The sequence below is a fragment of the Haliotis rubra genome, unplaced genomic scaffold (genome assembly GCF_003918875.1).
Source record: "Haliotis rubra isolate DU_JTF1 unplaced genomic scaffold, ASM391887v1 Scf504, whole genome shotgun sequence".
Taxonomy (NCBI): domain Eukaryota; kingdom Metazoa; phylum Mollusca; class Gastropoda; order Lepetellida; family Haliotidae; genus Haliotis; species Haliotis rubra.
In genome coordinates, this window is record NW_025767196.1 from 445,287 (window position 1) to 463,920 (window position 18,634).

Below are 18,634 nucleotides of genomic sequence, written 5' to 3' on the forward strand. Positions count from 1 at the left end.
GGTTACAGAACAGGTGCCAGTGAGGATAACATGACAGTGAAGACCTCTCACAGAAGCCCTACCTACACAGAACAGATGCCAGTCAGTCTGGATAACATGACAATTAACACCCTTAAAGAAGCCCTCACTACAGAACAGATGCCAGACAGTCAGGATAACATGACAATCAAGACCCTCTCTGAAGCCCCTCACAACAGAACAGACGACAGTGAGTGAGGATACCATGACAATCAAGACCCTCACAGCAGCCTCAAAACAGAACAGATGCCAGTCAGTCAGCATAACAGGACAATCAAGACCCTCTCTGAAGCCCTCACTACAGAACAGACTACAGTGAGTGAGGATACCATGACAATCAAGACCCTCACAGAAGCCCTGACTACAGAACAGATGCCAGTCAGTCAGCATAACAGGACAATCAAGACCCTCTCTGAAGCCCTCACTACAGAACAGATGCCAGTCAGTCAGGATAACATGACAATCAAAACCCTCATAGAAGCCCTCACTACAGAACAGATGCCAGTCAGTCAGCATATCAGGACAATCAGGACCCTCACAGAAGCCCTCACTAAAGAACAGATGCCAGTCAGTAAGGATACCATGACAATCAAGACCCTCTCTGAAGCCCTCACAACAGAACAGACGACAGTGAGTGAGGATACCATGACAATCAAGACCCTCTCTGAAGCCATGGCTACAGAACAGGCGCCAGTGAGTGAGGATAACATGACAGTGAAGACCCTGCCAGAAGCCCTACGTACAGAACAGATGCCAGTTAGTCTGGATAACATGACAATTAACACCCTTAAAGAAGCCCTCACTACAGAACAGATGCCAGACAGTCAGGATAACATGATAATCAAGACCCTTACAGAAGCCCTCTCAACAGAACAGACGACAGTGAGTGAGGATACCATGACAATCAAGACCCCCACAGCAGCCTCAAAACAGAACAGATGCCAGTCAGTCAGCATACGGGACAATCAAGACCCTCTCTGAAGCCCTCACTACAGAACAGATGCCAGTCAGTCAGGATAACATGACAATCAAGACCCTCACAGAAGCCCTCACTACAGAACAGATGCCAGTCAGTGAGGATAACATGACAATCAAGACCTTCCCAGAAGCCCTCACTTCATAACAGACGCCAGTGAGATTGATAAAATGACAATAACAACCATCCCAGAAGCCCTGACTACAGAACAGATGCCAGTCAGTCAGGATAACATGACAATCAAGACCCTGAAAGCACCTGTCAATACTGAACAGATGCCAGTCAGTAAGGATAACATGACACTCAAGACAATGCCAGAAGCCCTCAGTACAGAACAGACGCCAGTCAGTGAGGATAACATGACAATCAATACCCTCACAGAAGCCCTGACTACGGAAGAGATGCCAGTCAGTCAGGGTAACGAAGACCCTCTCTGAAGCCTTCACTACAGAACAGATGCCAGTCAGTCATGATACCATGAAAGTGAAGACCCTCCAAGAAGCCCTGACTACAGAACAGATACCAGTGAGTGAGGATAACATGACAATCAAGACCCTCACAGCAGCCCTCACTACAGAACAGATGCCAGTCAGGATACCATGACAATCAAGACCCTCACAGCAGCCCTCACTACAGAACAGATGCCAGTGAGTAAGGAAAAACATGACAATCAAGACCCTCAAAGAAGCCCTCAATACAGAACAGATGCCAGTCAGTGAGGATAACATGATAACATCAAAACCCTTACAGAAGCCCCCACTATGGAAAAGATGCCACTCACTCAGGATAACATGACAGTGACGATCATCTCTGAAGCCCTGACTACAGAACAGAATGCCAGTCAGTCAGGATAACATGACACAAGACCCTCACAGAAGCCCTCACAACTGAACAGATGCCAGTCAGCAAGGATAACATACCAATCAAGACCCTCAAAGCGGTTCTCACTACAGAACAGATGCCAGTCAGTGAGGATAACATGACAATCAAGACCTTCCCAGAAGCCCTCACTTCATAACAGACGCCAGTGAGATTGATAAAATGACAATAACAACCATCCCAGAAGCCCTGACTACAGAACAGATGCCAGTCAGTCAGGATAACATGACAATCAAGACCCTGAAAGCACCTGTCAATACTGAACAGATGCCAGTCCAGTAAGGATAACATGACACTCAAGACAATGCCAGAAGCCCTCAGTACAGAACACAGACGCCAGTCAGTGAGGATAACATGACAATCAATACCCTCACAGAAGCCCTGACTCACAGGAAGAGATGCCAGTCAGTCAGGGTAACGAAGACCCTCTCTGAAGCCTTCACTACAGAACAGATGCCAGTCAGTAAGGATGGCATGACAATCAAGACTCTTAAAGCACCCCTCAATACAGAACAGATGCCAGTCAGTCATGATACCATGAAAGTGAAGACCCTCCAAAAGCCCTGACTACAGAACAGATACCAGTGAGTGAGGATAACATGACAATCAAGACCCTCACAGCAGCCCTCACTACAGAACAGATGCCAGTCAGGATACCATGACAATCAAGACCCTCACAGCAGCCCTCACTACAGAACAGATGCCAGTCAGTCAGCATAACAGGACAATCAAGACCCTCTCTGAAGCCCTCACAACAGAACAGACGACAGTGAGTGAGGATACTACGACAATGAAGACCCTCACAGCAGCCTCAAAACAGAACAGATGCCAGTCAGTAAGGATGACATGATAATCAAGACCCTCAAAGTGGTCCTCACTACAGAACAGATGCCAGTCAGTCAGCATAACAGGACAATCAAGACCCTCTCTGAAGCCCTCACTACAGAACAGATGCCAGTAAGTCAGGATAACATGACAATCAAGACCCTCACAGCAGCCCTCACTACAGAACAGATGCCAGTCAGGATAACATGACAATCAAGACCCTCACAGCAGCCCTCACTACAGAACAGATGCCAGTGAGTAAGGAAAAACATGACAATCAAGACCCTCAAAGAAGCCCTCAATACAGAACAGATGCCAGTCAGGATAACATGACAATCAAGACCCTCAAAGAAGCCCTCACTATATAACAGATGCCAGTCAGGATAACATGACAATCAAGACCTTCAAAGTGGCCCTCACTATATAACAGATGCCAGTCAGGATAACATGACAATCAAGACCCTCACAGAGGCCCTCAATATAGAACAGATGCCAGTCAGTGAGGATAACATGACAATGAAAACCCTCCAAGAAGCACTCACTACAGAACAGACGGCAGTAAGTCACGATTTCATGACCAAAAAGACCCTCACAGCATCCCTCACTACAGGACAGATGCCAGTCAGTAAGGATAACATGACAATGAGACCCTCTCTGAAGACCTCACAACAGAGCAGATGCCAGTCAGTGAGGATAACATCAAAACCCTCACAGAAGCCCCCACTATGGAAAAGATGCCACTCACTCAGGATAACATGACAGTGACGATCATCTCTGAAGCCCTGACTACAGAACAGAATGCCAGTCAGTCAGGATAACATGACACAAGACCTCACAGAAGCCCTCACAACTGAACAGATGCCAGTCAGCAAGGATAACATACCAATCAAGACCCTCAAAGCGGTTCTCACTACAGAACAGATGCCAGTAAGTGAGAATAACATGACAATCAAGACCTTCCCAGAAGCCCTCACTTCATAACAGATTAGAGCCAGTGAGATTGATAAAATGACAATAACAACCATCCCAGAAGCCCTGACTACAGAACAGATGCCAGTCAGTCAGGATAACGAAGACCCTCTCTGAAGCCTTCACTACAGAACAGATGCCAGTCAGCAAGGATGGCATGACAATCAAGACCCCTCAAAGCATCCCTCAATACAGAACAGATGCCAGTGAGTGAGGACAACATGACAATCAAAACCCTCACAGAAGCCCTAACAACGGAAGAGATGCCAGTCAGTCAGCATAACATGACAAAGAAGACCCTCTGAAGCCCTTACTACAGAACAGATGCCAGTCAGGATAACATGACAATGAAAACCCTCCAAGAAGCACTCACTACAGAACAGACGGCAGTGAGTCAATGATTTCATGACAAAAGACCCTCACAGCATCCCCTCACTACAGAACAGATGCCAGTCAGTAAGGATACCATGACAATCAAGACCCTCACAGCATCCCTCACTACAGAACAGATGCCAGTCAGTAAGGATACCATGACAATCAAGACCCTCACAGAAGCCCTCACTACAGAACAGATGCCAGTCAGTAAGGATACCATGACAGTCAAGACCCCTGCCAGAAGCCCTCACTACAAAAACAGATGCCAGTCAGTAAGGATACCATGACAGTCAAGACCCCGCCAGAAGCCCTCACTATACAAAACAGATGCCAGTCAGTAAGGATAACATGACAGTCAAGACCATCACAGCAGCAGCTCTCACAACAGAACAGATGCCAGTCAGTGAGGATAACAGGTGACTAAAGATTGTGCCAGAAGCCCTCACTACAGAACAGATGCCAGTCACTCAGGATAACAGGTGACTAAAGATTGTGCCAGAAGCCCTCACTACAGAACAGACGCCAGTCACTCAGGATAAAAGGTCAATCAAGACCGTGCAGAAGCCCTAGATACAGAACAGATGCCAGTGAGGAAAACAGGAGGATGATAAAAGGTTATGGCTCACAATAAGTGAAGCTAACAGGACAATAAAGAATGGTTCAAGCTTATGCTTGGGGAGATGTTTTCTGTGCTATAATGATAGGGTAGAGATGAACTTTATAAATGACACATTTTAACAATTTTTGGGCCAGATACCCTGGGCCTCCAATTGGCCTGGCCTGGAAACTATCACATTCATGAATGAAATGCTGATAGCATTACATCAGAATGGGATAGGCTAACACAGGGTGATTGAACGTTTTTTATCATATGCCTTAAGACAATATGTAAAGGGAATGCAAAACAGAATTAAGGAAATATAAAGGTTACTTCCATGATGAGTTAAATAGAAACTTTTAAAGCATGTATCAGTAAAACACAAGAAATACATGTACTTAAAATTAGAAATGAACTTGCTCTTTTATGTCACTGTATGTACACTTTTAAGCGATGAAATTAAATATCTTTGTCAATTGTTTCATGCAAAAGTTCACTATAATAAGATGGAGTGACACCTATGTGTTTAACATGACAAAACACATTGTTTTACGAGTATTATTAGAACAAGCTAAATATTTGTATTGAGTGGGAAATAAAACTGGGCATTACAAAAAACAATAATGACCAGGACTGACTGTTTTAATTTTTTCGGATAAAAAATGGGACAGAAATTATTTTTGTAAACATTTCTTACATAGGAAAATACTGAAAATAAATATACTAAGCAGCAAAAGAAACATCAGTTTGGAATTTTCCTCTGTATAATCATATAACTGTAAACTCATTTAATGTTTTGATTGTATATTTTTGACAACATCTCAACTTTATCTGAGCAAAGACATTCCTTCCCAAACTCAGAACTGAACCCAGGAAATGGTGTCAAAAACGCAACCTGATTTCGGAGATGGTATGGTGTTCTCCATGTTTTCATGCAACTCATGTTGCACGCGTTGGTTCACAAGGACCATCCCTGTAAAATGCACCCCCAAACCTGGTTGAAACATTCACATTACAACATCAACAGGATGCCTGCACTACTCACGACAGCTCAGAGGAACCAGCGCTATAGAAGACTTGAAGCTGGCCACACCGCACAAGCCGCTGCCGATCACTTCCAGGTGAACGCTCGGACCATCTACAGGCTGCAGCAGTTTCCTGGCCACCAACACCACAAATGATCGCCTCCAGTACTGGCAGACCAAGGGTGACCGCAAGACGACAAGACCACCATGTAGTGCGACAGCATGTACAGAATACCTTCATGCAGGCATCCGAAACAGCACGCTAGACAGTGGGAACACACGGGAGACCAATCAGTACTTATACAGTATGCCGACATCTTAACAGCGGGAATTTCCATTGCCATAGACCTTACCGTGGACCTATACTCACCCTTATCATCGGCGCCAACGCCTACAGTTTGCCCTACAACACCAAAACTAGCTTATACAGGCAATGGAGAACTATTCTGTTCACAAATGAGAGTCGGTACTGCCTATCAACTGCAGAAGGCAGAACAAAATATGGAGACGACATGGCCAGCGTTACTCAGACCAATGTGTTATGGAAAGAGACTCATGAGGAGGTGCAAGCTTCATGGTATGGGATGGAATAGGCCTGAACTGGAGAGTGGGTTCTGTTGTGTTTCAGAACCTTGGTCCAGGGAGAGGAGGCAGCATCACAGCGGTGCGCTACATCGACCAAGCTCTCAGACCCCACATCATACCACATTTCTCACGTCACCGGAACAACATTTTACAGCATGATAACGCCCAGGCACATACTGCCAGAGCTACATGGGACTTCCTACAGCAGAATTGTGTCAACATTATGCAGTGGCCAGCCCTTAGTCCTGATTTAAACCCACCTGAACATCTTTGGGATGAAATTCAGAAGAGACTGAATAATGTCATACCAAGGCCGAACACAGCTGATTTATTGCGCCAGGCCTTTCTGAGAGTGAGGTTCCAGGTGCCAATGGCCTTCATCAATCGATTGGTGCACTCCATGCATAGACGCTGTGCTGCAGTTATTGCCGCTTGTGGTGGTCACACTAGATACTGAAGTCAAGAGTATGAATGGACTGCAAACGTTCACGTAATGTCTTGAAATTGTGCTGAGTTATTCATTGATGTGTCAAGATATTGTACACAAAAAATGTTTTTGATCTGCTTATTATGTCCATTTCTGTAATGATTTGATTACAGTGCCTATCTAATTTTGAATTCATACTGACAGGTTTGTTTGCTGCTGAGTATAGAATGAAATGCTGAAAGAGTAGAGAGAAAACAAATGGAAATATAAGTTAAGAAGATGAGGTGAAACATGTACAAGTACATAAGTAAACTCCTAACTAGCTTGATGAATGATTATGGCCATATGATGACGCATGGGAAAGTATCCTAGAGTATCAGGTAGCTCAGGTAAATCAGGTGCCAAGTTCAAGCTGTATTGCTTTGATAAGTATGATTACCGTATGTTATGGAGATGCTAATACACCCTTATGTTGCAGGGTACCTGGGATGATAATGTTTGCCACTGGACTGCTGATGTTGTGTACTAGGGGGAGTTGATTAGAGGACTAGTGTGTTGGCCACTTGGAATACCAACCGGTACACCTGAGGGAGGTGTTTCAAGGACCAATGAGATGTACACCTGTGTGTGGGAAGTGGGAATATTCCCATGACCGACAGGCCGACCTCAGAGTATCAGCAGCAAAATTATGTATCTCATTATTGTGAATTTCTGCTTGCATTAATAAATGTGTATGTATAAGTTTATTGTGCTCTGTTCTGATTCAGGTGACACTTGGGGAATATCATCACTGGCCACATTGATACTTGTGCAATTGGTGCATGTTGGGGTATATGGGTGGGACAGAATGTCGTACCAGCCAAGATTCAAGAATTATTACCTTAAGTATAAGGACATCACATAGAAACAAACCACACTGATGAGTTCATAAAATGTTATTAGTGAGCACACTGGGCCTCATATTGGGTGATGTTTTGACTGCTACATATGGTTGGGGATGGATGGCTTGGACATCGCTTTGTTTGTGATAAGCTGACCAATATTGTAGATCTAAGACAACACAAGGATATTATACAAAGTATGTCAATACGTTTTGTGCACTGGAGGTGTTGTAGACACAAGGCATTTCAGTATTCTGTAGAGTTGGATGATTGGCTCTGTCAGCTATGTGGCACACATTAGTATACTTGAACTGTGGAAACATTTCAGCAAATTAAGAGGAGAGTGTTTTGTTAGGTCAGTTTGATAAGTTGTGTGCGTATCTGTGAATGCCAACTGTGCCATAATGGAGTTGGGCATCACTATGTTTCATTAGTCCTGAGACATGGCACACTTAAAAATAATTCTGACTCAGTACCCAGATTTGTATATAAGGGTGGGATTTGTTCAGTGAAATTGAGGATGAAGGTTTAATGCTGTTGTTCCAGAGTTGGCTGGTTGGATTGAAGTTTAATGTTACACTCAGCAATAGTCAAGCAACTGCATTTACTACTGGAGGATGTATGAGTATACACGTAACATGACAGATTCACTGACAGAGTTATGCTAGCCAAAAGTGAAACTGTTGAAACTAAAGTTAGGTGTTTATTCTTTGGGAAACAAATTATGGATGTGCATCTGTTTAAATTATGTAAATTCATGTTATAAAGTTTAATGTAATTTGACAAAAATGGGAACATCATTTTGCCATAAATAAGGTAGTTTATATTAACATCATGTGATGATATATGAGAGGTAAAGAATGATGTATGACAAAATCTGAGAGAAAATGGAAATTCATGAACAATTACTTAGTTTTGTAATTAAAAGTCAAAAGCTTGATTAGTATGTACAGTACTACGTACATACCAGAAGCAGTATGCGAAATAGCCTCTGGCCCACTAGCCCCTGGCGGCTAGTAAAAATCCAGGTGGGCCAGTAAATCTACAGTCATTGGCTCGACTGGCTGATGAATTTTCATTGGGTGATTTTGTAAATATATCACTGTCTCCGACTTGTTAAGATATAATAAACTTCAAAATCATGCAAGATTATGGCCTGATAAAAATGTTCATCATATTAGCAGCTGAATGATGAAACCCATGTCTACATTCAAATTTCTCGGACTTGTACATTATTTTGTTGGCTAGTAACTTTCAGGCACAGCTAGTCCGGACTGGCTAGCAAAATTTGAAACAATTCTCAAGACACTGACCAGAAGCAAACTTCATGGCACACTATGCATCTATTACCCACTGTGAGTGAGTGAGTTAATATGTAACGCCACAGCCGCAATATCTCAGCCATATCAGGATGAAAACAATTTATACTGTAAAGATGAAAAACATTATGAAGCATGTATCCTGTAAGTTTCATAGATGTCTGCCTGACCCATTGAAAATTCACAGGACCCATAGAATAAAATTAAACATACATTTTAGATTGAACATTTGTTATAATTGGTATTGAAATTATTAACAAACATAAGATTTATGAGCATCAAACAAGTGTCACATGTCACATATAACAACTTCAGTCAAAGTCATTGTGAAATATTCAGTCAGACACTGGGGCCGCAGGTTGTAGACTTCTATCGACCGCTGGCTTAATCTGCCGGATTTGTCAGAGGGTCAGACGCTATTCGTGAACACTGATGAAGAGTAAAATTAGTCAACAATGGACAGTAAAAATAATACAGTATCACAGATATAAATATAACTTGTACATAAAACTAAAACATTTTGATTAAAGAAGACAATACAATATAAAACACGGGCTATAGATTATTACCCACTGTATTAAGCCAGCAAGACAGACACACAATGCATGTAAATTCAGGATAATATATAACAATATAGCAAAGTTGACTGTTGAATGGTTTTAGCTTTGTGTATTGGCCTATTGCTTTGTTATTTAAAGAATTCATACAACAAACAAATTTCAAGGTTGGTATGGGGGGGAACCATGATGTATAGGCAGGGCTCCAGACAAGGGCCGTATCGGCTCAATACGGATATAAAATAATCACGATACGGTAGGAAATAATTTAGAAAACATAGCAGATACATACATTGTACATACCACAGCAGTGGTGTACGGTGTTAAAATCATTTACAGACGTTTTATCTGAAAAAGTATTGTTTTATTGTTTATTGACCTGTTTACACCAGAGTAGCAATGTTGTTGTGCATATATGAAACAGAACACAAGATTACTGATACTCCATTAATTTCCATTCAGTATTCTAAATGTACTTTAATTGTTTTCCTGTACTTCTATACTGAAAGAATAAGGAGTACATACCCTGATCATGAAACATTATCTGGGGCCCTGTATAGGTTGATAGTTTTTCTAAGCTATAAGCTGGCTATTGTAAACTAGTGATGGATTTTTACACACACTATTCACAGATAAGTAAATTAACTGTAAAATATACTAAATTCAATATCTTCCTCTTTACTCTTTTTATGAAGTACTACCTTTACAAACATACATATATGTCAGTTAAATTGTTTTGATTTAATTATAGAGTACAGGGTAATGACAACAATTGACAAATATAACAAGTGAAAACATAACAATAGGTTCCTGACAGGTTGCTTTTTCTCCTTCACTGGGATCGTATTTATGGCTAGAGTTTGATGTGTCCATGGATGTACATATCGACAGACTGTGTAAAACCTGCTAATTCATTGGTGCAGGATTGGAAACATACAGAAGTACATCACAAAAGAAAGTGCGAAGATTCTACTCAGATGTATAATTTCCTACAGAGTAGATTACTGCAATGGACTGCTTGTAGGTAATAACAGGGTTCAGCTTAAAAGCAGGACTCCAGATAAGGGTCGTATCGGCGTATGTACGGATAAAAAATATGCATGATACAGTAGGAAATAATTTAAAAAAACGTAGCAGATACGCACCATAACCATGGTGTACGGTATTAGAATTATTTACAGACGTATTTTTCTGAAAAAGTATTGTTTTATTGTTTATTGACCTGTTTACACAAGAGTAGCAATGTTGTGGTGCATACATGAAACGACGTTGAAACACAAGACTACTGATACGCCATTAAATTCCATTTAGTACTCTAAATGTACTCTTAAGTTTAGTACTCTAAATGTACTCTTAAGTTTTTCCGTGACTCTGTATTGAAAAAAATCAGGAGCACGCATTACTCACGCTGAAAAATTATCTGAACCCTGTAAAAGAGTGCAGAAAATACAGAATACTGCTGCCCTGCATCATTTTGTTATTAGTGCCGTGTTCATATAACCTCACTGGCTACCCATTGAATAACATCAACTTTAAAGTTCGCTGCACCATATACAAATGCATCCACAACCATACTACCTAACTGACTTGATCACTGTATACACACCAGCCAGAACTTTTCGATCTCACAACCAGCCCCAAGACTACTGAATTGACTACCAGTAAACATCAAAGACTCTGATTCTCTGACAGCTTTCAAATAACAACTGATGACTTACTTTTTTCCTCTGTATATACTGACTCTTTTCCCTCTTTCCCCGCTTTGAGCTTGCACTAGTGTGAGGATTATAGTGCATAAGAAATGGCCATTATTATTTATTATAAATACTACTTATTTAGAACAATGTTCATTCTTATTACTATTTTGAAGAAATTATTTTACCTGTTGTGAGAAACATTACTTGAAGCACCCTTCCAAAACATGATGTAATTTTATTTCCAATACTAGAATGAGACAAAGGGTGATATCAATATTATTGGTGAAACATTACAACAGTATGAGTTTAGACAGATACAGGTTAAGGAGCTCTTTCTGTATGGCACAATGACAAGCATCTCCCAAATCATGTTTAAAATTGTAAACAACATAAAATTGCTAATTACTACCCAACCTAGAAGAATGAGTTAATATAAAAACTATTTAGAATTGTTCCAATTAATATTAAAAGTATGAAGATTTAATATTTAGGATCAATGTATTAATTTGAAGATAAACATTTTACAAAATAGTAACATTAACTAAGTGCATTGACATTATTGTGTGAAATGATTACACAAAGTAGAATGAATATACATAGATGACAATATAATGACAAGGCCAGTGTGATGACCAAAAGAGAAGCCATTTAAGTGTAACGGAGGTGTAGTGACTGGGCTGCGTATAAAGTGCCGTGGGTATACCGTAACAAGGAAATTCCTATGGTGACACTAACATAACCGCAAAAATTATTTCCATTTGTGATTTATTTATGATAAGATAAAAAATAAACGTTCAAACTAAAGAATAAAATAAAGGTAGTTATACATAAAACAGTTTACTGTGTTAATGAAACAATGATACTAACTTTTCTTGAAGGCAAATGTAAAAAGACAAGAAACGTTTAACGTTACCATAACCGTACGGTAGCTGGGTACTGTCTATTAAAGTTGACAAGGATGTACGTATGGCTAGCGGCTTCACAAGTACATGTACATGACGCCCGCCACATTTAACCTATATACAGATTAACAACAACACAAACGATATTACGCTTGGTGACACTGGAATACCGATGTTGACCACGCTGGCACTGTGTGATTGATACAACTTTACAACGCTAACTGACTGACAACAAAAACTTTGTAATATTACACGCGAGATGTGGCTGTTAGGGTGAATTGCCTCCCTTGAATATACTACAGTCGATAAAACGAACACATGCACACGGTCTCTGAACGAGAGTGAAATAGCGACGACCCATGGCCCACGTGAGTGTTCAAGAAAGTTTATCAGAATCAGACTCTGACTCTATCTCTGTTAAAGAAGAAATAACGACAGGTGGGTAATTGTACTAGCCATCATAATCTCAGATGTCTAGTGTGATCAGGATTGAGTCGTTTTGGACAGTTCTATTAATCGACATTAGCTAGAACTCCTCATCGAGTTCCTCTCGTCCTACCGTTTTGATCGCAAACAGAGGGACTAACTACATACGGTTTCGGTATTGGTTGCGGAATATGGACTCGTCCGTCGTTTAGGGTACCGTGTACGTTTCTGTAGTTTGACTTTGTTAAGGGTACATATCTGTATACAGAAACGTACCTGGGGTACATATCTGTAGTACCTGTGCCGACAACGACCACTTCAGCGTATGTTAGTGTAACGCAATCAGGATACAGATGTTGTCACTGTTGGAGTCTCAGCACTGTACCAATGGATGGTTTTATATAGTGCCAAAACCCCGGCCATGACAATATATACCTTGATGCTAGTTTTCGCGTTACAAGGTCTAAAACATGATAATCAACGTAAAAGACTCACCATACTTACCGACTGTTGCTCGGGAAATCAGTTTTTTTACGCCTCCGTGGTGTAGTGGTTAGAGCATCCGCCCAGAGAGCGGAAAGTCGTGGGTTCGATCCCCGACCGCGTCATACCAAAAGACGTTAAAATATGGTACTTGTTGGTCCCTGCCTGGCCCTTGGCATTAATGGGTACAAGGACTGGTCGGCTCGGAGTCAATATAATGTGTCTTAGTGGGGTATTCATGCATCACTGCGGCATGGTATCTCAGTGGGCTAGCACTATAAAACCAGCTTCAGTCTGGGCTAATACAAGCAGCCGCACATACACATACACACGCATGCACGTCGTCATATGAGCGAAATATTCTCAAGCGCGACGTTAAACCCAATTTCACCTCACCAAGCCTGATCATCTTGTCTGCATATATTGCAATAGGACCAGTGAGGTAGCAGATGTAAATCTCACTCAGATGATCATGTTTATAATGATGTGACAACATGGAATGGACCATGTAAAACGAACCAGTTTTTAGTTATGAAATTTCATAATGAAGTCACAACAAGCTCAGTTCTACTTTTTTACTGAGACTTTATTACTAAGCCGCAGATGATAAGAAATCAAATAAAAATAAAAAATGCAATTTTCTGAAGTCACTGAAGAGATACATGCACACTGATACAGGCTTGATGCTAAGTTCACATATTGTTGAGATGTTTTCATAAGAAACAGCTGTAATTAGGTTCCAACAGAAAAAAACAATAGTTCTGTTACATATCTAGTTCATTCAGATTTTATATATTCTTTGTATTTGTGTGACATAACATGATAAAGATCTAGCCTTTGGTTTTATTTTGACATTCACTGATTCAGGTATACTAACATTAACAGTATCAAAAGTGTACCTTAAAAAATGGGCCCTCATGAACAAACTAGCTGATCCTTCTAGATGCAGCTACCTCTTGCCTGACACCCCAGTCTGGGGTTAACAAGCTGAGGCTTGTAATTTGAAATGATTATATTGTGATGATAAGTCTGTTGTGTTGAATATTAATTTATGTTTCATTTTATGACCACCACATAACATTTGACTTAGAAATGTAACAGTCTGATGTGTGGCATTTTCAGATCTACCTAAGATAACACCAAGAATGACAACACAACAGGAGATGGCCCTCCACCTCCATCTGGCCTGGCAGACGCCATGGCAGCCATTTTAACCAAGTCTGTTCAAAAGGGTGCAGTTATTTTGGCTAAAGGTCAAACTGATAAAGAAACTGTGTTCGAAGAGGAAGAGAGATAAAGAAGAAGGAAAGTTATCGAAGATGACAGTGATTCTGATGTTGAGAATAAAAGAGAAAAATTTGAAAAGGTTCTTTTTATGCATACGTTGTAATAATGAAATTTGTTGATTTCTAGTCCATTTGCCACGGTTATTTGCTTGTCATTCCAAAGACATTGATTTCCTTACTTTGGCTATACCACTGATTTCATCAAAATCATTATTGGTCTCTTGCTTCAGCCCATACGATCTAAGCAATGTCACCTGTAATAAAATGTCCCATAGTGGTTCTCATAGCATATAATCTCAAACTTAAGAGTAAACTTCATTTGCAGAGGAAAGAGTGGAATAACTTGTGTCGGGTGAAACCAGATCCAATGGAACGCAATATAGAACGCCGCTTTGCAGCTTAATAGCAACACGGTGAGTGACAGTTACGCAGATACTGTTGTATCATGCCTGTACGACAGTACTGTATCAGCTTAATCTCATGTTGTGTTATGCACTAATAACTGCCTTTAATATGATTACACCTTATTCTCAGTGTTATTCTACCTACATGTGTGGTCCATCTATTTGTACCTCTGCTCTCAGACTGTTTGTCTACCTGCAACCACTTCTGTGGTCTAGCAGATTGATAATCTGTCCAGAGAGTAGAAGGTCAATGGTTCAATCCAGAACCATGTCATTCAAAAGATGATAATAGAGGAATCTGTTGATACCCTGCTTGGACGCTCAGTCTTACAGGGATAAAAGGACTGTTTTGCCCAGAGACAGTATATTGTGTCCGAAAGGGATATCAGGGTTAAACTGTGACATGGTATCTCATGTAAAACTGTCATAAGTCTGAACAAGTGCTAGCAGCTTCATAAGCATGCACATCTGTATATAATCGCGGATAAGTGTGATGATCTTGAACAAAAAGTTTACCCATGAAAATCCAGGTTAGAATTGGTCTTCAGCAAGCCATCCTTGTTGTAACTGTAAGAGGTGAATAATGGGATTGGTTGGTCAGGCTTGCTGATTTGGTCGACACATGTCATCGATCCAAACTGCGAAGATCAATGCACATGATGTTGATCACTGGATTGTCTCGACAGACATGATTATTTACAGACCCCCGTCATATAGCTGGAATATTGCTCAGTGCGGCATTCAACAACAAAGAAAGAGAAAAATGAACAAAAAGTTAGTCCCCATTTCATCACACCTCAACTTATCTCCCTACAGGGGCGTCGTCCAGCTATTCAATGCTGTCCGTCAACAACAGAAAGTTTTGGAGGAGAAACTCACAGAAGCTGGTTCGTCCATCAAGAAAAGTGAAAAAGTGATGGAGTCCATGACCAAAGGAAAATTCCTTGATTTGTTGAAGGGTTCCAAACCTTCATTGTTAAAAGACTCTAAAAAAGTTACAAAGAAAGAACCGGTTTGTAGCTTTCATATTCTATTGTTGTCATCAGCAGATACTTGGGGGGTGTTTGTGTCATAGCTTTATACACTGTTTTATGTCCTTGTTACATTAACGATGAACCTAGCACATGGATTTGGACTATAATTTATATGTTCTCAAACTTTTTTTATTTTGATATACGAAACTGGTCCAAAATATATGCATTGTTCCACCTTTGGCAATGGTATTCAGAAATTTTACAAAACTCTGTCTGCTAAGTGTAGATTGATGATCATCATTATCATAAATCTGGAAAAGATGCTTTACCCACAATCATATGTAGGTAACACAACATACCAATTGGATCTGGTCTACAGAATTATGGAATGATAAACTGCCTGAGTCCACTGTGTATAGCCAACAATCAGGCACTTTTGCACTAGTTATTATACTCACACTTTGCTAAGGAGGCAGTCTAATCCAAACTTTATCAAATATCATAGTTAAATTTGGTCTTGTGATCCATTGAAAATGGATAAATAATTATTTATGAACCCCTCTGAGAGGTATTTTAAGTGTCCTTTATGGGACCTTAACTTGATACATGAGTATTTTCTGAATGTCTTTAATCAATCTTGCTTGAACATTGCTTTAAAAAGCTTGTAAAACCAGACTCAATTTTAGTTTCTTGTTTAACCATAAAATTTGTCCTGGCACCAATCAACCATCTCAAAAGGAACGAAGATTGACAAGTACACAACACCTCTGAATAGCAAAATCACTAGATGCAGTCATGGTGATAAGTAATGTTCCATGCTTAAATGCTTAGATATTTAAACCAAATTAGGCACATCATATGCTGTGAATCAATGATTTGATCTTTAAAAGTGTGAATAACATATTATACCATTGTCAACATTAGGCAGTTTTTGGGCCTATATCATAGTTAAAGAAGGATGTTTTTATGTTTTGAGGTGAAAAAGTGATATTTATAAACTCTTTTATTTAATGTCTGAAAACAGGACAACTTTGCAAGTAGTGGTGCATGAACATCTTTGATCAATCTCGTTTGGTCTGGCTTTAACTGCCTTTAGTTTGAGGGTAAATTGTATTAGGGGATCATTTGGCTAATATATCTACCTCTCTGTGTCTGAGATTGATCACATTTCTGTCATGTTTCAGACATTGAAACAGGAAGAGGAGCCCACAAAGTGGAAGATTTTAAGAGACTAATTTTATGATGGGTGCCAAGATGAAGGACTGGGACAAAGACAACAGCAGTTTGACGAGGGAGAGGATGGGGAGGAGGGGGTACAGATTTGTCAGATAGCTTAATGAAGAAATAAACCTGTGTGATTGTATTTCACTGTGTTTTGTGGTCATTGACTACCACTGTTCTTTGACTGTTGTTGAAGAAGTGGAATCTGATTCGGCAGATGTATCATGGTGTGAACATAATTATCTTCAAGTGAATGTGAAGACTACTAACGAACTTATTACTGACTTCAGAAATAACAAGAACACCAAGTTGCCAGTTATAATTAACAATGAACCTTTGGAAACTGTTAATGAATACAAGTATCTTGGTACATATATTGATAACAAACTGAATTATGATGTAAACACAGATGCTATATTCAATAAGTGTCAACAAAGGTTACACTTCTCGCGCAAATTGAGATCTTTCAATGTTAATCAATTAATTATGTGTCTTTTCTATCAGTGTTTTATACAGCACGTTCTGGCGTTTTCTGTACAATGCTGGTATGGAACCTTCTCCCTTAAAAACAGAAACTGTCTCACCAGAATAGTTTTATTAGCCAGTAAAATTGCAGGTGTATATTTTGCTAACCTAAATGAAATATATGAAGAAAGAGTTCTCAAGTCAGCCCGTAAGATTATATCTGATCCAGATCATCCCATCTACTATGAGTATTAATTACTGCCTTCTGGGCGCCGTTATAATTTACCCCGTTTTAGATCCAATCGTGCCATGAAATCCTTTGTTCCTGCCAGTATTAATCTCTTAAATGATTCCTTGTTAGCATGTTATGTGTGTGTTATTTATTGTATGAAAATAATTTCATCGTTTTATCAATGTTTGAGCTCTTTACTTTACACAAGAATTCCCTCCCGGGTAATAAAGTATTGTCATTGTCATGGTCAGCACATACTGTTCCCAGCTGTTGACATATATGTTTATAGTGTATATGTTATCTGGATTGTGCCACAATATGTTCATGAATAGACTTTTTTTGTTCTGGAAATGAGTCAAGTGTATAGAAACTTTAGCTTGTTCAATATTTTGATTCTTTGATTTATATCATGCCTAACAGACAACAATGATGTTGTTCATGGGCGGGGGTAGCCTACTGGTTAAAGTGTTCAGTCATTATGCCGAAGACCCAGATTTGATTCCCCACCTTGGTATACTGTGTGAAGCCCATTTCAGGTGACCCCTCTGTGATATTGCTAGAATATTGCTAAAAGCAGCGTAAAATTAAACTCACTCACTGTTGCATTTTTAGATATATCGCAACATTTTTGTGGTCAAGTATATTGCGTTAAACAGATGTTAAAAGTTTTGATATTATTCATTTGTTTTTACTTAAATTTACACAGAAATTCATTAACAAATTAGGTTTCCCTTTGAAATTTACTGACAAACCCGCAGAAACATTGATATTTCACTCTAATACTTTTCTCCTTAGAATTAATGATGGATTAACTGGCAGCAACAGACCAGGTTGAGTAATTTGTACCATGGTGTGTAGAAAATAGGATCTGCATGTAATTCAGTGTCAAAAGCTGACAAACACTTCAGCTATCTGTTGTAACGTCATCACATCTGGAAGATCTGGGTTAGAATTGCTCTTCAGCAACCTACGTTTGTTATAGGAGGCGACACAAGGGATCAGGAGGTCAGGCTTGGTTGACATGTCATCGTATCCCAATTGCGTCGATTGGGGCATCATTATTTTTTATATTTTCACGTAGCCACCAAATAAATAAAATTAGAAGGGTCG

The 18,634-nt window shown here is 39.9% G+C and overlaps 1 protein-coding gene across 1 annotated transcript; it reads left to right on the forward strand.

Moving 5' to 3' along the window:
* Positions 1-15,395: 15,395 nt before the first annotated feature.
* Positions 15,396-16,867, forward strand: LOC124291987 (RRP15-like protein). The gene is made up of 2 exons (XM_046729064.1): positions 15,396-15,644; positions 16,791-16,867. Exons 1-2 carry the CDS (start codon positions 15,396-15,398, stop codon positions 16,839-16,841), a joined length of 300 nt encoding a protein of 99 aa, XP_046585020.1. The 3' UTR covers positions 16,842-16,867.
* The last annotated feature ends 1,767 nt before the right edge of the window (positions 16,868-18,634 follow it).

Coding starts and splice junctions, on each gene's coding strand:
- LOC124291987 (XM_046729064.1), top strand. CDS start 15,396: ATGAACAAAAAGTTAGTCCCCATTTCATCACACCTCAACTTATCTCCC. Junction 15,645..16,790: donor AAGTTACAAAGAAAGAACCG/GTTTGTAGCTTT, acceptor GTCATGTTTCAG/ACATTGAAACAGGAAGAGGA.